This window comes from Amyelois transitella, chromosome Z (genome assembly GCF_032362555.1).
Source record: "Amyelois transitella isolate CPQ chromosome Z, ilAmyTran1.1, whole genome shotgun sequence".
In the NCBI taxonomy this organism is placed as follows: domain Eukaryota; kingdom Metazoa; phylum Arthropoda; class Insecta; order Lepidoptera; family Pyralidae; genus Amyelois; species Amyelois transitella.
Window position 1 is genome coordinate 9,507,551 of NC_083535.1, and position 15,002 is coordinate 9,522,552.

The 15,002-nt window shown below is 35.5% G+C and overlaps 1 protein-coding gene across 2 annotated transcripts in view; it reads right to left on the reverse strand.

The window, feature by feature from the left end:
• Nucleotides 1–962: 962 nt before the first annotated feature.
• LOC106133975 (WD repeat-containing protein 47) overlaps nt 963–15,002 on the reverse strand; it is a 58,651-nt gene continuing 44,611 nt past the window's right edge. For both annotated transcript variants that reach the window (XM_013333900.2, XM_013333901.2), the window contains 3 exons: nt 9,998–10,153; nt 8,029–8,248; nt 963–4,660 (listed from right to left, as the gene is read on the reverse strand). In XM_013333900.2, coding sequence (XP_013189354.1) covers nt 4,515–4,660; nt 8,029–8,248; nt 9,998–10,153 — 522 coding nt within the window. In that variant the 3' untranslated portion in view covers nt 963–4,514. The remainder of the gene's footprint in view (nt 4,661–8,028; nt 8,249–9,997; nt 10,154–15,002) is intronic.

Consider the following 15,002-nt stretch of genomic DNA (forward strand, 5'->3'; position numbering starts at 1 on the left):
CCCTGTTTTGACGAACTTTGACAAGACAAGTCAAATCATTCATTTTCTTTCCATCACATCGGTAACAAATAAAATAAAGAAAGAAGATTATAATCTTAGACAAGTATACTTGTCAAGCTTCGTGAATTAAATGACTGGAATTTATTTTACCAAAGTTTGTATGGGAATGAAACCCCGGAATATTTCAAAATAATTAGATGTTAAATAAAACACAGATTCGTAAATAATGTGGTTATATTCTTAAATAATAAATGAATACATTGTTAACGAAATTCGGTTTAACAAAGATCTCGTTATTGTTTTAAGTCTTTAATGATTACGTTCAACGGATGCTGCATATGAAATGTTAAATTACGATAACCTCCCGCATAAAATATCTTATTAATACATAAAATATATGCCATAATTTTAATATATTTTAAACATGTGTGCAAAGCGATCGGGCACAAATATAATAACACAAAGTGTCAAATACCACTTAATGTAAGTACTTATTTGACAGTCTATGCGGCAAATTTTACTTTAATTATTGTATTTGTGCAAAATCGTAACAATTGCATTACAATTACATTAATATTATTATTACTTTATGTTGTAATCTTTGAGATTACACATTATTATAATTGTATTACCCAAACCTGCCGACTGATTTGGATTTAAGGTAGACATTTTAATTACTTACAGCACTGGTGGGCTTAACTCTAGCAAGCAGAAGCAATGATGTATTTTGCATACATAAATAAATAAGCCCAAAATCACAAATTTGAATGGCGCTAACTACATATATTATACAAGGCGCATTCAAATGTCTATAAATAAAGATGGGCTCTCGCCTTTGCAAGAAGAGCCTAAATTTTGTTCGTATCATGAGAAATGGAGCGTGCTTTTACGTGTCATACATATTTATTGCTTTCAATTATGGATGGATTTTATCTTTGAAGTTTCAAGCGTCAAAGCTACAAAACTCGACCCTCTCTGCTATGAATATAAACAAGCACATTTAGTAGGAATAGAAAAAATTTTGCCTTAACTTATATGACATCAATTAAATATTAAAAGTTAAATGACATTTAGATATTCCATTCAAATGAATCTAAATTAGGCTTTAAACATTACTGTTAGAACTAGTGACATACATCGAGACGACACCAAACATTCAATGAAAATCGCTTACATAATGTAAGCCGTTCGCTAAACCACAACTAAGACTGATAAAAACCGATAACATTCCATTACTAAGTGATGATGATTGCACGACCGACACACTACGTGCATCCAAACACCTCATAATTCTCATGGGAAAGGCAAATACGGGATCGTTCGAAATTTAATCTTATGAAAACAATGTCCTTGAAAAGTAAAATCTTAACGGAAAAGCGTTTGATATCTTATTATGTGAACTTTAGCAGACAGCTCTCTAGATAAAATATATGTATTTACATTCAAAAACTTTAAAATTTGGTTCTATATTTTTTTAATTTACTAGACAAATAATCTGAACGGATAACAATACGCTGTAAATTGCAATACGCATCATATTTGATATTTGAGACAAAACACACTAACTGATATTTCTTATATTAATCACTTCATGATATTAAATCAGTCGTACTTCGTCACTAACAATGCCAATTTTAGAACAAGCATCATTACACTTAAAGCTGTACATACACATGGTCGCAGAATTTAAAAAGTCAATATTCATATGCTTACGTAAAGTAATAGAATAAATTTAATGACATTTTAGACACAATATGTAAGTTTCACATACGATATAACAAATATGAAATGGGACTATACATACATACATACATAAACTCACGCCTCTTTCCCGGAGGGGAAAAATGGGACTATTTTAGCTCTAAACATGAAAATTTTAAGGGACATCTGTTTTTTCCAAACTTCTATACTTCTATTTCTGAATTTAGTCGCTAAGCTGATTCCACATTCATGAAGCAACTATGTACCTACCTTATGCTATTTTGGGCTAAGGCTAAACCGTAGACGTATCATTACATTTCTAGATTATTGGGATATGCACCATTAATTCGAGTACTATTAGATTTCAATTCAATATATCGATGGTAGAAATTAATTGAAACTCGGAATGATACTCTATATGCATTAATGCTATCACATACTGAGAGTATACCTATAATATGTATAAACAGGTTTGTGCTGGCGACATTTCTATTTTGACATGTAATATTGAACGATTCCCACTTTTTGAACGTTGTCATAGTTCTACCAAGGATGGGAGCAACCTAAATCAAACAATTAAAATAATTTAAAAATCAGAACAAAGTATAAATATGTTTTAGTTATTAATAAAAGCCCCTTACACAAATAAACATCCAAAAATAAATTAAAGCCGTCACTCAGAATTGCCTTTTAGGCGGAAAAATACTGTATCGGCTGTTTTTATTTGATATTAGTATTACTCATCTACGCACTAATCAACTGACACATTAATTGGGATATACTGAAATGTTTCATACAAATACTTAAATAACTTAGGCACACGCTTAGAAAAGATGTTTGCAAATTTCCAAGGTAGCGAGGCCGCGGTATAAGCTAGGCTAGATTTTAGCAGTCATTAAGCTTTGTCAAACGTTAATTGATTGTGACACGCGTTGACCACCAATATAAAGCCAATTAATGGTTTCCAATACTAAATGGGGCAACGTTCGGAGGATTCAGAATTTCCTAGCAGTGTGAATATGGGTTAACTTAATTCATATTGACAACGACGAGAATAGAAAATAAAAGAAGTATATTAATACATAATACGATAATATATGTATTATTGTATTTTGAAATATACACGACGAAGAAATATATATAATATAAATAACATCATTTACCATCACATTAAATATTATTTACAAGAGGTTTACATTTATTTTGTGACATGCACTTGCGCATTGGAAAATTAGACTTTTTTTCAATCACCTTTTAAAATATCACAACGAAAGCGATACTCGTTACAAGTGTCACTCTGTTACAATAATATATTTTTTTCGTATTTATAATTTTAATATTTTAAAAATAAAGGCAAAAATTTATGTCATATATTAGCGTCGTTATCTATTATACATTACGTATATTAATTTTCATTAAGTATAAAAATATATACGCCCCAAGCTTGGAACGACGACGATTGACGACTTGACCCTTTCCAGATTTTATCTCGTGAACGTGATTCAGCATAAGCGGAACCCACATCAAACTACCAACCACATTGTAGGTAACCCACGTAGGTTGAGCACCTTTATCTTATTATACACAAACATGCATACGGTTACGTGCGTATCCTTTAAAAGGATAATCAGACTTGTATTGTTTTACTGTAAAAATTTCATTAATTAATCAGAAAACCCATGCGAATAAATTTAATTGGATATTGAGACTATGCATTTTCTTGAAATTGCGAAATAAAAATATAACTTAATAATGCTAGTGATTCAATTTTAATTTTTTTACAGAACTATAACAGAAAGTATAGAAAAAACATCCAAAAATAAGTAAATTAATAAATTTGGAGATTTTTAACAATGATTGCGTAGACTGTTTGCCATAAATAAGTACTACGAAAGCTACTTATGCAAGTTGAAGTCACACTTGACCCGTTTTTTAAAACTCTCAAAAAAATGGGTCAATAACCAGAGATTATGCATGTCAAAGAATTCTATTTGTTATCACAATACCACAATCCTAACGGAATAGTTGTCAATCGTCGTCACACCCAATCAAAAGCTGGTTACACACATACCTGCAGGTGACTAAATAGCGTTATATTGACATTCCACTTCATTTTATAGAACAATCCCCTACACAATGGAGTTTCTATGGACCGTACTCAACACGTTAAGCCGTGGGCAGAATATTGAACTACATTTGATAGCTAAGAACAAATATGATTATGTGTCAGAAATGTTACATTAATTTATTACAAAGGCATTGTTCCTCAACGTTACTAGCAAGTATTCTGGATTTTCCTGTCGAAAAGTCGTGACTTAATAGCAAATTCTAGAACTCACAGTTCCTATTTAATGTCAATAAATAGATCACGTCAAAATATAAAAAGCAAAAATTTTACACATAATATTTCATAATTGATAGTCGGATAAAAGTAAAACAATAAACTAAGAACTACTTATGTGTTTGTTAAAATTTTTATCTCATTTCAACAAAGTTGCTACTTCATTTCTTCGGTTGTATAGCCAACGCATAGAGCTATGAAAGATAGAAAAAAAATATTGTGTAAATCAAATCAAATTTAAATCTAGCTAATCTGCTCGTTAAAATTTTCATTATAAATTTCGTATCAATCTAAACACCGTCATTGGTACGTACGTGTATAAATACCCTAGCTCATACATAAGGAATGACATTATTACTATAAAATAGTTCGAAATTTGAGAATTCGAATTTTAACGTAGTGACTTCAATTCCAATTTTCAAATTTCGAACGTAGTGCGGTACGTGTATAACCGGGCTGTACCTCGCGCCGGCTAAACGGGTGGTATCGTCCAGAGTACGGCGGTCTTGTCGGCGGACGTGGACAGGAAGGAGAAGTCGTCCGGGTGCCACCGGGCGGATATCACTTTGTCCGGGTGGCGGGCGACCGGCACGCTGGGGAGAGCGCATGTGAGATCACCTGTCGGCAAAAGTGTAAACGTGTTAGTAGTTAATACTGTTTGAAGTCATTAATGTTCTTTTTTTAAAGACATTTCTAAATAGGTAATTAAAACAAGAAAAACTTAATAGAGATAAACAATACATAATCCGCATTACTCATCAAAGTTATTTTATTTGATGAAAAGTGCAAAAGTATGTAATTAAAAACGATCTGTCGGTAAATGTTCTTTATGTGTACCTAATTATTAGGAAGGCTAATCAGCAAATTTCTTTATCATGAACAGACCGGAGATCGAAACCGGAACCTTCACATTCAGAGGCACTTGAGGAACCGTCACTGTGCCCCGATCGATTCATCAGTAAATTCAGATTGCGTAAATAAAAGATGACATTCAAATATTTTGATGTGATCATTCACGTGCTAATGTCGATATAAAAATAGCTTCCTCATGCAAAAATGGCTACAAATGGAAAGTCTCTGATAGATTGGAGGGCGCGGCCGGTATGACATATGATTTAGTATGTAAAATATACAAATCGCCACATATTTTCTATTGGTTAAATATAACCCAAACTAATTAAAAAGCCTCCATAACTCAACAGTTTATGCCGATACGCGATATTTATGAATAATTGACACTATTTACATATTCAAATTTACTTTCTAATTACAAAATCGGAAAGAAGGCCTACTAATTGCTTATTCGTTCGGTGGTTTATGGAACGAAGTATTCATTCAAAAGTGTGAAAGGATATTTACCTCACCACTTGGCAGTTACACGTCTAAATGAGGAATGTCACGAAAACAGTGATTACAAAATGAGAAACGCGGGGAAATGTAAGGGTACGTACAGTCAACAGGAAAAGTAGCTTAACACTCAATTCATGTGTTTTGTGGTAGATTGCAAATTAAACTTATTTGTGTAACTATTTCTGTTGAATGTACTATAATAATGCTACCAAACTTTAATACGATCACGCGAGTAGATTTCTGAATTAATATACCCAAAGCGGATCCCCCCCCCCCCCCCTAAATGTAACAAATGAGAATTTAACTAGGGAACGCTCAAATTGACATGGTTGTTTTGACGTTTATACTATTTATACACTACGGTAACTACTTATTGCAGTGCTCGTCGGAGTCAAGAAAAACAAACACAACAAGTAATAACAGCTATTGCAACTAACGCGTACCCTAGGAACATGTCTACATATTACGCAGAGTAGAATTAATAATTCCGTAGCGTGACAAGGCCAATAAGGAGATGCAGACAGATAGCAATGGAAAATGCAACGTAGTTGTAGAAGTAATACAATTTTATTGCATTACTAGTCGACGCGACGTCGTCAAGATATACAAATGGAAACGCAAGCACGCACTCACTAAGAGCGGGACTATGATCGTACGATATACTCTTAAATCTTCATGACTGTAGTAATATTCAACAAGTCTCTTCGTCATCTGAGTATGTTCTTTATTGTATTTGAGTTGTTTCGAATCCTCTGGCCCACAAACAAAGAATTGACAAGATTTCTAGTTATTACACAGAGCAATATCATCGAGAATACCACGTCCGCAACTCAAACGCTAAACCTAAGGTTTATTGCTGGTGTTTATCTTCGATAAATATAGGTAAGTTATGTTATTGACCGACAGACATAGCACGGCTGAAACTACACAGCGTAAGAGGAAACTTTCAAGATTCACGCGAGCGGATGTGAGAAAAGAGTTACTTTAGCCTATATTTTCCTCTTACCGGTTTTGACGTCCACAAAAATACTCGAGTGGTTATACAATACACTCTACAGGAAACCGTTCTGCATATCGACCAGTGAGTGTTGCGACAAATCATATAGCTGTGTACATGGTCTTGCGTTTCCTGTGAATACAATAGGGCCGGTCTCTTTGTTCGGTTATGCATTAACATCGCTAATTACACCGCATTTCTGTTTGCAACTGCACTGAACGCGCCCATTGGACCGCTCAGTGTTGCCACACGCAAAGGTATGCTCCTTACATTGTGTTACGCTAAGTGTTTGAAATTTAACTGAATGCGTTGCGGCTGCGAACATATTACGCCTTCGTCCGCTGTTGCGATGTAATGATAAATGGTGCGTAAAAAGCAGTACACCCCCGGTATACTGGTGATTAACAAAGAAATTGTTGGCGTGCGACGAAATCGATTTGTCAGATTAATATACAGTTGCATTCGTAACTTATATCATAACCGGACGAAACCACTACTATTTGCAAAAAGCAAGGATTTGGACAAAAGTGCTATATTTTTTTTTAACATTCATATTGTCTTTTTATTTTATTGAATCTATACGATTATTTGAATATTCTGTTGCTGACGCCAAAAGTACCGATAAGTTTAGAAGAAGACCACTCCATATCTTTCCCATGGATGTCGACTAACTACTAACTAAACACCTTGAACATCTTGAACGTGCATGTTTCTTTTACCATTTTATCCTTAATCTTCATGGGCAACTTAAACATGATCAAATATATCATATATCATTGAATAGTAGATATGATTCGGGTACAAATTCGCGGGCATCAGACCTTTATTACCAGTACGTATAGTGGCCAACGAACCTCCTACAACTTAAACTACATTGGTTGCGGTGACCGAATGCGCCGGTTGCCGATACTTACGAGCTGTTGCGGCGGGCACAAAGCGCTTTACACGACTGTTATTAAGACTGGGCGCACACTGGCAACGTTGCGAGCGATTGTTCTTTTTTTAAATTCAATATTAGGATCTGGTAAATGTGGAAATGAGTATCGAATATCAAGAATCTAATTCAAAATAAAACTTGAAGTATATACCTCTAAGATTAAGGAGAATCCGATACTGTTCTGCCTCAATCATTTCACCTACAGACGGTTGCAAGCCATAATGTTTCGACATTAAGCGATTGAACGCCAATGCTTTTCGTCTTCGAACCATTTGTCAACAAAATTGGACATTCTTAGTTCAAAAGTTGGCCTTATAAAAATCAGACAGTGCCAATATTCCATGTAAATCCATTCAAGCCAGTTTTCAATTGCTACATTGCTTTTCCCCTATCAAAGCTCAGTGTGCACCCAGCTTAAAAGTAAATCGCTTTCCGATATGTTCACTGGTTTAAATGGTCCCAGCAATCACAGATTACCGTCCGTATCGACATTTCCGCCTTTTGCTTATTTTTAAAGCTATTACGATAAAAACATATCGTTTTTTCTTTTTAATGTAATCTAACAAAATTGCAATAAAGTTTTAATATTATCAGTAGCACACAGTTTTGATTTGGGTTAATAAAAAACAATGGAACAGGGCTGACCTCGTCGAACTTTTAAGGATGTCACGAAACGGTAACTTAATTAAAAAACCAACTCACCTTGTAAATCAGTGAGCACCACCCTGCCATCGTACCCGGCGGTGAGCAAATAGTACGCCCCCGGAGAGAAGCGTACACTGCGGACATCGCCCGAGTGCGGGGTGAAGCGTTGCAAGGCGCGCGAGCCGCGGACGTCGTGCAATGCGCAGGAGCCGTCGTCGTGCCCGCACACTAGTAGACGCCCGCTGGGATCCACGGCTAAGGACGCTACGGCCGATCCCTGGTACAAAAATATTGCGATAAGTATGGACAAGCACACATATTGAGCTTAGATCATAAGCCAAATAATTGATCCCGATCAAGAATTATTGACCGGGGTTTGAATCCTGGATTTAGATGTACAAAATCCACATAGATAGATAAAACTCTTTATTGCACCATAAGAGTAAAACATAAAAAACAGCACAAAACAGACAGAAATGGTACAAAAGTGGACTTATCTCTAATGCAAATAATAATAATTCACATATTCAAATGGTCAATTTAAGATTTAAAAGTGTGGCTTCCTCTGTGGCGGAACTTAAGAAAAAGACGTATGTTAAATCGGCGTATTTAACTTTATTCATATTTGGCCAGGGCAGTCCTCTGGATCTCCGACTAGAGAGGAAGATTTCAACAGTAGATAGCATACAGCAGAAAAAAGACGACAAAACAAAAACAGATGATAACTATAAAAGTTAAGCTGAAAGCGCTTATGCCTCTTTTAAAATAAATAGCTCTCGGTATCTCCCTTATATTTTTCTTCACAGGAAAATAGAAGCGCTTTAAGAACAATTTGTATGATAGGTCTCTGAATTATTAATAAGTCGGGTTCCCTTACATTTGCGTTCATGGTCGCGCCCTGATTGAGATTACACCCACACACATGTACACACTTTGTCGTATTCACTGTCATTCAGCAAATGCTAAAAGACATGGCTAAATAGATACAGACGTTGTATGTGATAAAGTCGACGTAAAAACGTACAGGTTAATATTAAATGCGTGAGTTTGATTCTAGTTTTTTTTTTTTTTTGGTGGCCCTGTCAATTAGGCATATAGGTGAAAATGCAAACTAAAAATCAGAAAGTGTAACATTAAAACGAGACTCATTTGAACGTTTAAACGTAGCTAATTAGGAAATTAGCGGAATCACTTTATAGACAAATGGTTTGAGAAAATGTACACTAATTGGGCAATCTACCAAGGGTAAGTTTTAAACTCCAATGAAACTTTGCATTGTGTTTCTTTCATTATGTTGTAATTAAGTAACGTAATAAATTAGATATGACATCTTAACAATAATAAAAAGTAGACATAAAGAGACTGAAAATAGTGTTAAACCTTCTATTACAATAAACATGCTCGAAAACAGACAAGGTCCATTGTTATCTCGTTCTCTCATCATCCGGATTGCATTCTTAGCCATTGGCTTCGACGTGATAAGCAACTACTTACACTAAAAAATTCTGTCAAAAGATTAACCCGATTAGAATGCTCCGCTCGCCGACATGATGATGAAGAATCCCCCGTGTGAAGGTCTAATCTCTAGTATCACACACTCTTGTCTTTGACTCCCGGATACTAACATGGCTCCACCTCAGCTAGAGCCTTTTGCCTGCCATGCGTTCTGTAACCCGCGTGCGGATTTGATCCGCATGTAAGCTTTATGTATTTATGTATACCCATTATTTCATACGTGTTTTTCCTATCATGCGTGTAGCACACGGCGCGCGGGTCAGCTTCGGGCGGGAGAACCGCGTGCGTTTTTTCTGGATACGGGCTGTTCTTTATGCCAACAGTGCTGTTTTTACTGTGACGCGCGCACAGAGGAAGCATTGCAACTGGCTACATGCACGACACTGCAAAATCTTTGTCCTGCATGTAGCCAGGAGAGTGTTATAACGCTTCGATAAAACGCATAACAGGAAAAGCGCCCTCATACTACGACAGTACGAGACTAAAAGATATTTACAGAATAACTACTCACTTTGTTAGGATTTCCCGCTGGTGGAGATATGATGTTGACGCACCCTCCCGTGCGGAGGTCCCAGAATCGCACGCTCTTGTCTTGGCTCCCCGATACGAACATGGCGCCGCCCCAGTTGTAAAGGGACAATACGTGGCCCGAGTGACCGCTCAGCGCCTATAAAAGGAAAATAAGTTAATAAAAGTACAAAATATAGTATACACGGTTTAGTTGATAGCAAAAGCTTATTGTAGGCTTTAAAAAATCAGATTTATATAAATAATCACGTCGTTATTCCTTACGAGGTAGTAAGTCAGAGCCAACAATCTAGCCACTTTCAGCTGTATTATGTATGTTACTAAAATCTTTGTAATCTTTGTCCATTCTAAATGATAAGACTGTTGTGATATACAGAGAAAATCTTGTGTTATTTTATTTCTTCCACTAATATGTACACGCGTGTTACCGATGTCAAAGGAACATTTGTTACAGATACTTGCTAAAGGCTTGAAAACATTTAATGGTTTGCTACCTGCCCGACTCCAAGCAAGACTTAGGGAATTTCTGATGCACTAATAAATTACCCTTTAGTCACCTGTTATGACATTACCGGGACATAATAAATGATTTTATTTACCTATATTTCCGGAAATTCCCCGGATACGTTTTCGTTCGACTGCGGAACCAAACTGAGTACATTTTCAGATAAAACGTTCAAAGAAAACAAATGAATATAAAATCTGTATTATATGGGCACATTTGGTCTTAGATACGCCCTCATAACCTCCAATATAAATGTGACCCTACAAATGCGACCCCAGTTTGTTTAAAATAAAGTAACACCATTACTATAGCTCCATTGGAACTTACGCCCATGTATTGGCTAAGCGAAGGCGTGACGCGAACATTTGGCGTGTATGCCAACACCTTAGTTTATTATCTTCAGAAGAGGATAATCTCGTAAGAGCAGTAAACATCGTATCCATCAAATATGTATAGCTGTATAGTAAGAAAAGCATTTCCATGTAAATCGTTGATATGGAAATACCACTTCTCTATAGATATTTCCACTTTCTGTTAGAAAGCCAGCGAAGCGGCACTGGGAGAGTGTAAATGGATTCGGAAATTTTAATATAAATTACCTCATTCAAATCTTAATTCTATCGTAAGTGCGTGATATTTGGACATCTTATTCTATAAAGGGTACGGCTCACCTAAGAATCATCACAAATTTGAAGTGCAAACAACACAAATAAATTGTATTTTTTACGGAAAAAAGGTGAATCTTAGGTTAAATCCTACATATTACGTCTCTTCAATGGAACATGTTCCCAGTTTTCAACCTCAGCTGTTTTACGTTGGAATGCGGAGTAAGCTATCAAATAAAATTCGTTCAAATAAAATAGCAATTTAATTTTTACTGCTGTGCACCGTCGAGAATCATTTATGCTTAATTGAATTCTGTACGGAATCTTGCATGTTATATAAAAATGCGATCACTAAAATATAACACTGAGGTTCTACGTCTGAGGTTATAGGAAAATATTCTATTGAGAAGCGAAAGTGAATAATAAAAAAGTCGTTTGATCTTCACAGCTGTTTCATTTTATAGTATTTATACGCTTTACAGAAATGAGAGGTTTGATGTGATTGGGTATCGGGTTCCGTATAAATCGCCGTTTTGTGGCGGGAAAGCACTAAAATAGTGGGCATAAACTACCGACGGAACTGTTACCTATGTTACGGTCCGTGAGACGGCTAGACGAAATAATCTATTTTATAGGAAACTTCACATTTTATTGTCATACTTACAAATAAATTAAAACAGCAACACATAACTGATTTTTACAGAAATTACCGATTTTCAAAATTCCAAAATAGAGAATAATTATCTAAATCCAGTTTTGTGTCAGACATGATAAACGAACATTATGACTATTACAATACACGAATAAAATTAGAAAATCCCCTGATAACTAACTAAAGCATTTATCTCTTTCAGGCTGGGACAGGCAGGTGACAAAAAATATTTTAGAACATTCAAAATATTACTTAAACAAACACTTTTAATTTAAAAACCACCGTCTGCGGTACGTAATCTGTCAGAAATATAAAAGAGAAAAATTATCTAGGTAATATTCGTACTCTTCGTATTTTTTAAACAAGACGTTGTTCTATTTTAAAAGACCTTTCATTAAAAACAATAATGGTGGACAGACGCGACCGCATAGAATACGAGTGTAAGTAATTTATTCATAGTGCACTTCTGTGCCACGTTTTGATTGCCTGTCTCATAATGATTTCAATAGCACTTGTAACATGTTATCAAGATGTTCAATTCTGCTTGCTATATTGTCATATGTTTGTTCTAATATTAATTATGAGATTACAATTACAACACAATAAATTTAATTGTAGACATGATACATATGTAGATATTAATATGATAGAAATAGTAGACAGAGACAGTAGTCTCGAAAAGACCAGACCGCCACGTTCAGCTGGATGAATGATGGAGAAGAGATTCAGACTTTGACGGGTTGTTAATTAAATTCTGCTGGGCTACAGCAGAATTTAATTAAGAATATAAGTGTAAAAGAAAAATTAAAGAGATAAGGATTAAATCCTTCACATTACTATATTAATGACGCATAGTTCTATGCGTACGTTCTATACCTATTTACTGGAAACTATTTATAACACCTGCCGATAAATTTACGCAAAAACAAATAACACGGAAAACGTACTATCAGTTGAGCAATTACAATCTAAATTATTCGATTACGCGCAATAATTTCAAATTCCAACCCGTTCCTCAGCATGTCAGTGTGTCGTATTGGCCAAATGGGATTCCTTTATTTTTCGCATAATGTTCGAACAGTTTCGCTTGATTAAACTTTGTTCTTCGCAACTTGTTCCTCATCATCGTAGATTGCTGTTTTTAATTACATTGCTGGGCGCACGCCGGGTGATGGACGGTCGAACTGAACTAAAAGTGCGACATAGTTTGCGAGGTCTTACACGTACCCGCCAATTGATTGAGTGCCAGAGCTTCTGTTGTTGCCGAAACTAAGAGCGATAGCGCACATTAATATTTGGTTTTGGTATTTCTATCAACAAAGCTAATTTCCTATCGTATTATTTACATGTTATTTCTTTGCATGTTGCAAAGTGCAAATACATTATACATTGTATACCTATTGCAAAGTGATATCCTTCAGTTGATTCCTACTGGAGGATATTGGGTGGTCCTATTTTACCTTACTTAACCTTTACATTTCATGAAAGTGAAAAGAACTGCTTCTATGCTGGTTCTGATACTCGTATGAAGGAAAATGTGATGTTCTTCTCTTACAAAGCAGGTTGTAAAATCAATCAAGGGAAGAGCTTACGAACTTGGTATTCTTGTAAGGCGATTGGCTAGCAATCTATCGATATCTATGAATCTTAATTTTATAATTTAGCAATACAACCGAATGTGGCCTTCAAGTCTAGTGATAAAGACGCTGTCTACTCCGTAAGGAATATGCATGTAACATGAAAAATTAAATTACTGTTACCCCGTTTGTTACCATACCATCTAAATACACATAAGTCTGAATAATAAATCATCATAAATTCGGTCCGCTCTTAATCAGCTTATTTGTTTAATGAATGTAATCTGGTAAATGCAACTAAGCAAATATTACAGCAACAGAAATGTTCGCTGTTTGTGTTTACTTTGGCCCGATAGCGGTTCAGTTTACTTAATTACTCATAATCACTGATTTTCCCAATTCAACATCGGATAGTTTAAAACCTCTGACATAGAGCTACATAGATACCGCGATTTAACTTATGTATATTTTCATACAAGCTGGGCTTCCATCAGGGCTTCAAGATTTACCTCTCAGTAAAGGCCGAAAAAATGGATATTTTATCCACTTTTAGTTTTACTCTCTTTTTGAATGCTCTCTTCAGAACACATCGACATAGGACAAAAAGTGAGCACCACGAAATCCTTGGTGTATTTCTCTGGCGATGCGGATTAAGCTCAATACAGCACGATACCAAATAATGGAAAGGTTCCGAAAAGAGGTACAGTAGTCACCATTTAACTACCACGCGACTTACATACACCTATCGGCTCTAGCTAAATTTATGTCTTTCAGTCTATCATAACAACATGAATATTGGATACTTGAAATTGAAGCGCTGTCTAACCGTGAAAGGTCAGATATGCTTTTGCCATGGTGTTATTAAGTGTAAGGAATTAGTAACAAATTCTGGGATATTTATACTTTCAAATTAATAACCTTTTTAAAGACCACGATCAAGATTAATACAATATAATAACAGGCGTGACGATGTTCGGCCTATTGCGAAACCATTAGTCAGAAAGACGCTTTGAATAGAAAAATGCAGATGGCAATTACATGAAATGGGAAAGGAAAGTTGATTACATTAATAATGGCAGTTTCGGTTTTGATTTCTGTATTTTATAAAGTATGTGTAAAATGACTTATTACTTATTTCTTTTTATAGTGAGTTAGGAATAAATGTATTGTTGAAATCTGAGTGACATTCAAATTGTTTCATCAGCCTCATTTTCTTGTAAAAGAAATTAAATTGTCATTAATCTTTTTCATCAAATTGGGGACGTCCTAGTGAAAAGACAATGTCAGAGTCAAGAGTTAACCCTTAATCGAAGATTTTGCATGAAGAGAATTATGAATGTGAATGAAGCAAAGTGCCTACGCAGGGATATCGGGGCAAGTTGAAAGATGTGTGTTTTTGTCAAGCCCTCCGGAAAGGCGCGCTTTTATACATGTACTAGAGGCCGCCCGCGACTTCGTCCGCATGGAAACCCTATCAATCCCGCGGGAACTCTGGGATAAAAAGTAGCCTATGTGTTATTCTGGGTCTTCAGCTACCTACATACCAAATTTCATGGTAATCGGTTCAGTAGTTTTTGCGTGAAAGAGTAACAAACATCCATACATCCATACAAACTTTCGCCTTTATAATAGTAGTAGGATAATAAATA